The 9,743-nt window shown below is 57.9% G+C and overlaps 1 protein-coding gene across 2 annotated transcripts; it reads right to left on the bottom strand.

Moving 5' to 3' along the window:
* Positions 1-340: 340 nt before the first annotated feature.
* Positions 341-8,556, bottom strand: LOC119105722 (pre-mRNA-processing factor 39). Of its 2 annotated transcripts, XM_037229206.1 has the most exons (13): positions 7,686-8,556; positions 7,096-7,496; positions 6,682-6,807; positions 6,143-6,291; positions 5,621-5,746; positions 4,952-5,141; positions 4,632-4,742; positions 3,921-4,085; positions 3,544-3,679; positions 2,982-3,187; positions 2,323-2,564; positions 1,737-1,916; positions 341-1,110 (listed from the first exon to the last, which is right to left on the bottom strand). In XM_037229206.1, exons 1-13 carry the CDS (start codon positions 7,831-7,833, stop codon positions 807-809), a joined length of 2,484 nt encoding a protein of 827 aa, XP_037085101.1. In that variant the 5' UTR covers positions 7,834-8,556; the 3' UTR covers positions 341-806. The 2 variants fall into 2 exon arrangements, with proteins under 2 accessions (XP_037085101.1, XP_037085109.1); XM_037229214.1 differs by lacking the exons at positions 7,096-7,496; positions 7,686-8,556 and adding an exon at positions 6,458-6,554 and having other exon boundaries at positions 6,682-6,773.
* Between the last annotated feature and the right edge of the window lie 1,187 nt (positions 8,557-9,743).

The following is a 9,743-nucleotide window of genomic DNA, read 5'->3' on the forward strand; positions in this document are numbered from 1 at the left end:
TGTCGCTCTGATCGTCATCCGGTATGGCGTCGGGAACGTCTTAAGGAACTGGTAGATGTCTTTGTCGCTCTGATCGTTCACCCGGTGTGGTGTCGGCGAGATCTAAGAGATTGGCAGATGTCTTTGTCGTTCTGATCGTCATCCGGCTGTGGTGTCGGGGACATCTTAAGAGATTGGTCAACGCCTTTGTCGCTCTGATAGTGCACGACACAATCGTGCGAGATCGCAACACTAATGACGTCAAAGAGTAACATGGCTTGACAAAAAACCCGCACTGCATAGCGGTTGATATCCGCACAGAATGCTGACAAGGAAGTCCCAAGACAAGAAGACAGCTGCATCACACGCGACTCTATCACCTGTATTGCTCAGAGAAGCAGTCGGCGCTTGGATGGAGCGGGGATGCACTCGAGTCCCACAACATGTGACGATGGCAATATCACCAGGTCACAACTCCGGCGGCAATGATGCCACTTGTCATGGCAGCTGATTTCGCGCTAGAGCACCGCCGCTCTCTGACCTGCTCTGCGCGGTACACACCGGTTTAGCCCACGCAACCACATTAGCGAAGAAATGGCGCTACGCAACAGCAACCAGTTACCCACTGCCTGTTCAGTGTTACACGAAGCGCGGCGGACAGAGTTACACCAAGAACGGAATTCAGTACAAAACCACACGGCCTGCGGAGCCGTTATCCCGCCCGAGGTCCGCTCTCCTCACACCCAGCACCGCGCGGCTGAACAGGACACCTGCACACTAGCGCCATCTTCCGACTACCCGTCGCACCTCAAGTCCCACCGCCGCCGCTAGTGGTACGGGTACTGGCCGTACTGGTTGTAGTTATGCTGGCCGCCAGGGTAGTTCCAGCCGCCGGGGCCCGGGTACTGGTACCCGCCGAAGTACTGTTGCTGCTGCTGTGGGTGCCCGTACCCGCCGAACGGCTGTTGCTGCTGCTGCTGTGGCGGCGGCGGCGGCTGGGCGAACGGCGCGGCGGCCGTCGGCGTCGGCTGCGGCGCCTGATATGCGGGCTTGGTCGGTCGCACCGCCGTCTGCTGGACGGTCGGCGCGGGTGCCGCGGCGGCCCCGTCGGCGCGCGCCCGCTTCTCCGTCCTGCGCGGACGAGGTCGGGTGAGGTCATGGACTCCGCGGAGGGCGCACGTGAGGTGACCACCAATCCAACGAGGACCAAACTGACGACTCCCATACTCCGTGAATGTTTCCCCGTGGGATAACGCTCGCTAGAGCCCGTTAAGACGGAGAGATTTTCATCCTTACACCAGACCAGTCTTCACAAAAACTAGTGCAGAAATGTGGGATAATTACTACTGCCAAGTTGGCAGAAAATTATGATAACGAGTCCCGCTGTATAATACATTTATACCATTCTCCGATATCGTAGTGGATTATGACACCAGTGCCACTATTAAAACAACATAGACCAGATGACTCGAGCAGCTGTGACTGTGGTGTAATCTTGTAGAATTACTGACTGAGTCCTAGTACAACACGGCTTGGGGCATACTGACGAGCATTACTTCCATGCATCGTCACGAGTTTAAACCGTTGCATGGCAATGTGTTATCCACCATGTTTTGCGATGTGCAACACCACCTGTCTTCTTCAAGCGTACGTTCTGTCCAAGCAATGCAACTCACGGGTCCGCGGTGCCCCACACAAACCGTCCCATCCTCCCTCCCCTCGGCCGTGACCGCTGCGGGACGTGCGCCGCCACTGACCCGTTCTGGGCGGTGGCGGCCGCCGCGGCGGGTCGCTTGGTGCCGGCCGCGGAGACCGGGCCGCCGCTGGCTGCCGGCCGGCCCGGCTCAGTGTCGTCGGCCTCCTCCTGCTTGCGTCGCTTGGCCTCGGCCTTGGCGGCGCGCGCCAGCGACGAGTACTCCTCCTGAGCCGCCTGCAGGCTGCGCCGCCAGACACTGTCGTCAGGGGGCTGAGGACGGTGACGCGGCCGGCGCGCCGTCAAGGTTCGTGGGGGGGGGGGGGGGGGGGGGAGGGAGGTAGCGCGCCGCGGCATCCTTAAAACAGACCGCATGGTGGGGGCACAGACGATAGGCAGAAAGTGGTGGAGCCATTCCAGTAAATAGCGTAGACAACGATTACGAGACGAGGAGCCGCAAGCACTGTGACAACCGTGTCCCAGAACGCAGTTCGCCATCACGAAGTGTGACACACCATTGAACAGCACATCACAAGGCCAGTGTCTGTTCGCTGCGTCCAATCCGCCACTGAATGTCATGTCATGTCAGCAGTCCTCTGCTCACCTGGACCCCTGTCCCCACTCCAGCCCGCGACGCCCTCAACTCTCACCTCTGGATGTCCTCTCCGAACTCCTCCAGGAACTCCACCCGCCGGTGAGCGAACAGCAGACGGTCGCGCAGCTCCAGACCCGACGCCAGGGCCATGCGAAACGCGTCCTGCACCATGGCGACATCTACTGGCCGGCTCTGGAAGCCCAAGTCCACCAGCTGCAGGTAGAGGCGCTGGTTGACGGGGTCGTGTCGGATCGCCTCGCGCAGCACCTCCTCCGCCTTCGGCCGGTCGTCGCGTACCTAGGAACGGAGGCACCAGTTGACGACACTGTCCACGGCGTGGGCTGACCCGACTGGCTGCTGGCAGTAAGACGGCCCCAGGTGTTACGTCGGTGCCCCTCCCCCCCCCCCCCCCCCGGTGTGCCCCCCGAGCAGTTGGTTATCAACGGCGAGGAGACACATCGCTACAGGTGTCGCCCACGCCGCCGTTATGGGCTGTCAAAATGTCCACAGTGGCCAGTCCATGCGCAAAACCAGTGCGGCGTGAAGTGATCTTTAGACCATAGCAACTCGACCGACTGATGAAGCCGGTGAAACTCACGGATCTTGCCGTGGAGCCACAACACGAATTCAATTGACAACTAACCGCCCACAACGGCGCCACTCCCATGCGAGAAGTCCGGGAGCCGGCTGTCCGCAACGCGAGGCCACACCGACCTTATAGAGGAAGCGGACGAACTTGACGGCCATCGCGACGGCCTGGCCCTTGTGGAGGCAGGTCTTCAGGGTGTCGGCGTAGAGGCGCTCGGCGAGCTCGAGCCGGCCGCGCCGGCGCGCCAGGTTGATGCGCCGCTGCGTCACCTCCAGCGCCGCGACGAGCGCCGAGAGACGCTCCACCACCTCGGACGCGCGCTCCAGGTCGCCTGCGGCCGTGACCGGCGCGTCAGTGCCCGCAGTCATCTCCAGCAGAGCCCAGCGCCGCTCCGTGCCCCCTGGCGGAGGTACGGAGGGGTGTCTTCTCGGGCCCGCTCTCCCATCACCAGCACAGCTGTCCCCCTGCGTCTCTCCAGGCCCCGTGAAGAGATCACGGGCAGGTGGTCCTCCTGCCCTCCCCAGCGCCGCTCACCACACGCTCCGGGTCGCTCCCATTGACCGTCATTGTCTAGCGCACACAACCGAGCCGTAAATGTACCCCACTATGACACCATGAAGTGGATCTCTTGGCCCTGTCTGCCCGCAGGACGCCAGCTGGTCTCCACACCCAGGTCCAGTGACTGACCCTGCTTCTCCTCGAAGGTGGCCCAAAGCATATGAATGGTGGGCTTCTTGGGCAGATGAGTCCAGCAGGCCCTCTCGTACACCGACCGTATCAGGTCCGGATCCACCGGATCCTGGGACTCCAGGTACCGGATGTACTGCGGCATAACAATCGACGTCAGGCGCCTTGCCCACGCAGGCACAGCGACCGATACATGTGCAATAATATGCCACCGTTGTCGATGAAGGTTTAACTTAACAGAATAGCCTCAAAAGCATTTAGAGAATGTGATAGCTTTTACTGCATTAATAAAACTACAATCGCACATCAAAACAGATTGAGCCAACACAGTAATGACATGTCTGCCCTCGCCCGACCACCACATGACAACTGCGTACCTTTAACCAGTACTCTTCATAGAGAGCACACGCTATCAGGCAGCGTTCGAAGAGAACGCGGATTCTTTCCTTGTCGCCCTGCTCAATCTCGAAGTCTAGATATGCTTTCCAGTTCTTCAGCTGACCTTTCTCCAAAGGCTTCACGTGGAAGTAAGGCCGCTTGATCTGCCAAGGACGCACGGTGTTAATTCACGGCGTGCGCTAGACGGAAGCGCTAAGATGCTTAACACCCGCGACAGCCAGTCAGGAACACCACAACAGGACTCGCCGGAAACGCCCGAGTGCACGTTAGGATAATACATTTGTCAAACGTGCCTATCTCACGCATTAATAGCATATCGGGCAAGGGACTTACCTGTTTTACGTAAGCTGACGTTAAATAATGCAAAATGGGGAAGAGAAACAGCTTCGTTTGATGTGCACGAGAAGTGCCATGCGAGCCCTCTCTATTTATACAGGCCGACATGAACATAATACAAGCATGGCTTCGAGAACACCAATCCGTCAGTTCACTACTTAATCAAACGCTAATGCAAATACGGGATAGCATTGTGAAGTGCTAACGTTGGGTCACTGTGGCATGGCCGAAAGGCCCACACAAACCAGCAGAGAATGCACGAGCGCATTCCATCATGTGAACTTGCCCACACCAGTCTGTCAATTCCCAACCACTCGCTGACCACGGTCACCGCCCCCTCCGCAGCCACGCACCAGCTCCTCGTAGTTCCAGCGCAGCGACACCTGCTTCTCGGTGCCCATGTGCAGTTGTCGGAGCGGCGCCAGGATGCGCGAGCGCAGCCGCACGCCCTCGTCGTCGGAGCTCTGCGGAGTGGCGTCGGCGCTCGGTCAGGCACGGGTCGGAGCTCGGCGGCTTAGGGCTGGGTCGATGTCCTTCGCACGGGCCGCGAGGACGTTCATGATCTGGACGCCACGTGGCGTTGGCACAGCATTTCAATGGCGACGGGCGACAGGAGAACGCGAGAATTTTGCACTAACCAGTGCACAGCGTGCAGCCCTGCGTGCATACTGACCAGGATGACGGGCGGCGCGGGCAGGCCGGGCGGCGCCTCGTCGCAGCCGGGCGGTAGCAGCTCCGAGGACGGCTGGGCCGGCGCCGGCTCCGAGGCCTTCAGCTCGGCCAGCACGGCCCGGCGCGCCTCCAGGAACTCCTCCACCGTCAGCAGGTCCTGCGGCGGCGTCTCGCCCACAAACTGCTCCAGGCTGACGGCGCAAGTGAGATTTATGTCACGTGAGTCGTGAGGCGTATCGCCCCTGAACTACTGCCGGCTGGCGGCCCGGCCACGGGCGCCGCGGCGCCACACGTCTACAGACTGATGGCGCACGTGTGGCCGCGCCGCGCACAGAAAGCCCCCTCCCCCCCCCCCCTCCTCCGGTTGTTGTTTACGGGGGTTTTGGGGCGCGCCGATCACTGAGGTCAGACGTCGGCTGCACTGACGTCACACACATTCTCCGAACGACAGGGCTCGGCTGCGAGCCCACGAACACAACACTCGATAGGTGAGGACTAGGTCGGCAGCTTTACTGCCGCCGCATACATACGCGTGTGCGCCAAACACCGCACAGTGTGCGCCCGGCACATCGACGCCGCCGGTTCGGTGGTGCGCGTGCACATGCCGCGCCATACGTCAATGGGGCCGTCCAGACAGACCAGCACTGCGGGGCCAGGTGTCGGCACCTACTTCTCGAAGTGAGTGCGGTAGGAGAGCGTGGGCACGGCGAGGGCGCGACGGTACACGGCCAGGGCGCGAGGCCCCTCCTTGTTCTGAGTCTCCCAGCTGGCGTACTGCTCCCAGAGTCGGTCCGACCTGCCAGGTGAGGTGAGGTGAGATGAGATGAGGTGAGGTGGGGTGAGATCAGGTCAGGTAGGGTCAAGCCAGGCCGAGGTCCGGCTCACAGGCATGCGGTCAGTCGGCGCAGACATCCGTTCAGTTCCGAGGATATGAGCAGACGGGGGTGGAAAGACAGATTGACTGCAGGCCTGCGACTCTTTTAGTCCGCTCCTACTTCCTTTTCGTGCAAAGCACAGCACTAGCACACCAACGATCACTTCAACTACCATTTTCAGCAAAACTTCAGCACCAACAAAGCCAAGTAAGCACTAAATGGCATAACCTGACTTCCGCTAGCTTCGTCGTTAACACCACATGCCGCCCCTCCCAGCCCGCCTGACGCCCACAGGCCCCAGTACGTGCGTCGCTGACCTGAACTCCAGCCCGCAGGCGGCCACGGCGCGCTCGAAGGCGTCGCGCACCAGGTCGGGCCGCTGCTCGTGCACCGAGCGCACGTAGCCGAGGTAGTGCAGCCAGAGGTCGACGCTGAGCGGCACGGCGCGCAGGCCGCGCTCGAACACCTGCGCGCGCCGAGCTCGCGTCAGCGCCGCCGCGCCACGCCGCCGAAATGGGCGTGACATGCTCAGCATGACATGGGCAGCGGTACTGTGCTCAGGCATGCGCGGCAGCACGGCCTTGTTCAAAGAGAAAAATTGTCCAAGAAATCGGCAAAGACGTTGGTCTTACCACGGCGGTTGCGCTCAGTCTGTAAGACACATTTGGCGGCTCTTGTTGTGAGGCGCCCGGCCCGTTACCAACGGGACCGCACGCTGTTGGCATGGGGCTGTGAATGGGGCAGCACGGTGAGTCGACACAGCGCACAGGCGGACGCGTCCATTTGATACATCAATCATGGCCAGGCGTTCTGTGTGATCAGTCCGGCACGTCACGCGCTAGCCGGGGTGACTCACCTCGCTGCAGAGCTCCGGGGTGCCTCGCTTCCTCTCTAGGTCGCAATACTTCTTCCAGTAGCCGTAGCAATACGGGTAGCGACTCAGGAACGATCTTAGCACTTCGCGGATGTCCTCCATGAAACACTGAAAAAGTCGGACCGTTCGCTTCGTATGGGCACATCGCAACAAAATATCCATACCGCGGCAATCATAACAGATGTTCGTGCACCAAAACAATAAATCCATTGGCAAAATAAACGAATGTCTTGCCGTGTCTTGACCGTAGCTGCGTTTTATACCAAAATAACATGCTTACCGACAACTGGCGATAGACAACGAGCTCACAGCCAACAGGACCAGCAGTGACCTCGCCGACGAACTCCTCTCTTGAGGCCAGCCGGGCGCACCCACTGCCAGCGGAGAGAGCCGTACCTGGGCCTCAGCGTACTGGATGAGCAGCGCCCAGGCGGTAAAGTCGGCCGGGTTCTCCTTCACCGGCTTCCAGAGCTTCTCCAGCTCCGTCAGCGGCTTGTCCGCGACCTGGGGCGCCACCGCGGCGCCGCCCGCAAACTCCCGCACCGGCACGGCGTCCGATGGGATCGCACGCGCCGCCGGAGCCGGCGACGGCTTAGAAGCCGGGGTCGGGGCTGGCTTGGACGCGGGATCCGCCGCCGGTTTCGCAGCAGGTGCTGGGGCTGGTGTGGAGCCGGGAGCAGGCGCCGGCACCGTGGAGGGTCCGGCGGGAGTCGGCGCGGTTGCGAGCGTCGGAGTCGCGCTGGTAGCGGGAGCCGAGGCTGCTGAGTCTGCCTCGCCGCCCGTGGCCCTCTCCACCGCTGTGGAAGGCCGGGTCAAGCTGACGGTCGCGTATGGGACGGCGGCGGCGTCGTCGGCAACAGAAGCACACGGCTGGTGCGCGCCAGCGCCAAGCGTTCCCCAGACACCCAATAACTCCGACGGCTCCCCGCGCCCCGCTGCCGCGCCCTCGCAGAACGGGAGCCCGCCAGGGGTCTCCACAGTCTCACCCGCGCTGGCTGCGCTGGCCGGGCCGGCCGCGGCACCTTCTCCGTCCGGCGCCATCTCGGACGTCGGCGCGGCCGGCTCCGCCTCCTCCAGGATGTCGGCGAACGAGACCTCGCCACCGGCCGGCTGCGCGACGGCCGGTGACGTCATGCCGGTGCCTGTCCGATGGCGCCCACTGTCAGCACTGACGACGACATGGAGAGTCGCGGCTTATGACTGACGGACGGTCTGCTCGACCCAGTCCACCGTCGGCGCATCTGAAGCGATTTCGGTTCACGAATTTGGCATGCATTGATGCCTAACAAATTCCTCCACTGTCATCCGTTTGTACAGTTGATAGATGGAAAATGCTACAAACATCTTTGCAGGGAACGACCATCTACCAATGATGCTGGCTCGTGCATTAATGATGAGGCAGCAATCCATATGAAATTAAGCAGCTACAGCCCTTCAAACAGTCCATTTCCATTTCCTAACAGGATCCACTGAGTTTCCCCTGTACAACACCCACCAAAGTTCAAAATGTGGAATCAATTACTAGTAGTAATATTTCTGTCCACTATCCATATTCATCTCACCAAAAGCAGCATAGCAAAAATCAGATGCATGTATTTTGTGGGCACCGGTGACAGCCAATGAGCACTATAAAATGCAATATCAGAGCATAACTCATATGAACTAAATTAACACCAGTTCCCATGATCCACAGATAAGCACAGGGCATGTACCAGCAGGATACACCTATGAGAACTTGACATATTACATATTCAGGATACATGTACAAGAAATACATAAACATATCACGTATCCATAAAAAGGTGGTGTGTCAATGAACACAACATGCACAACATGAACAAAATGTACCATTACCACTCAAAATGATGCATGTCTGAAGAAGCACATAAACTCACTCAAACATGCACTCACAAGCAGAAAAATCTATACTATACATACATATTATATATAGATATATATAGATATAGATATATATATATATATATATATATATATATATATATATAGTCATTGGATCCTATGGCTAAGTAGGGCTTCACCTAGCTCGCTGTATTCAACAGTAAATCAGATGATAGTGTGTGCAGCTGACCACAATTTGTTCTAACACCTTAAATATAAAATAATTACTCACTTTGCTGAAAGTCGTTTTGCACCAAAGATGAGCAGCATGCTGTCATAAGCTAACTGGTTGTGAAAACCCTCCTGATGGGCTGAATTTCTATGCTTCCTTGTCTACCACTGATATGAATACAGAATAACCCCATTATATCTTTTCAAATTTGCTACCCTGAAGTATCACTACTATTCACCTTGGGATTTAAAGTAATTATTGGCTGCTGCATAACAGGGCAGCCTAAGGAACTTTTATTCAAATGCTAATGTGACACACACAGTTGCTCACTCCTTTTGCAATGCTAGCAACTGCAGTAGCCATATTCACACTCGGGGCCAAGCACAACCCGGGTTTGAACCCGGGCCTCACGCAGGAGCTGAATGTGCAAACCGCTCAAAGTGCCTGAATACAAAGGCAAAACACTGCATTGGTAGCTTGTGCATAACATTTCATCCAAAAAGCCATTTCCTACCAAATCCTGATGAATTAATTCAGCCACACTCATTCACCCTCGCCATGATTCGTCACTTTTTTAAACGCGAACTTGTTGAGGGGAGGGATGATGCAACACCCCTGTTCCTTGTTCTGCTCTGAGTTCAATAGAGTATAGTTAAATGTGTTTTAACATAGATATTATGACGAATGGCTCTGTTAACGTGGCAACGTCGGCCCGCCACGCCCGTTCTGCAGCATCGTCGGTTGCCGCCCGACGCCCAAGCTGGCCGTAGATCTCTGTAATGGTCTTCAAAAACCATCACTGCTTCAGAACGCAAAATGCCAAGGGCATGTTTCTTGTGCCAAAACACCCAATCAAACACCCCATGCAGGCTGCTAAAAAATTTGGGCACAATCACACAACATTCTAGAGCCATCTTAAAAAATGATGGGGGTCACACCACCCCCGCCCCATGTATCAGGTTGAGAGTAAGTA

The sequence above is a fragment of the Pollicipes pollicipes genome, unplaced genomic scaffold (genome assembly GCF_011947565.3).
Source record: "Pollicipes pollicipes isolate AB1234 unplaced genomic scaffold, Ppol_2.1 Scaffold_2555;HRSCAF=2994_pilon_pilon_pilon, whole genome shotgun sequence".
Taxonomy (NCBI): Eukaryota; Metazoa; Arthropoda; class Thecostraca; order Pollicipedomorpha; family Pollicipedidae; genus Pollicipes; species Pollicipes pollicipes.

Coding starts and splice junctions, on each gene's coding strand:
- LOC119105722 (XM_037229206.1), bottom strand. CDS start 7,833: ATGACGTCACCGGCCGTCGCGCAGCCGGCCGGTGGCGAGGTCTCGTTC. Junction 7,497..7,685: donor GGCCAGCGCAGCCAGCGCGG/GTGAGACTGTGG, acceptor GGCCTTCCACAG/CGGTGGAGAGGGCCACGGGC. Junction 3,188..3,543: donor CACCTTCGAGGAGAAGCAGG/GTCAGTCACTGG, acceptor TCACGGCCGCAG/GCGACCTGGAGCGCGCGTCC.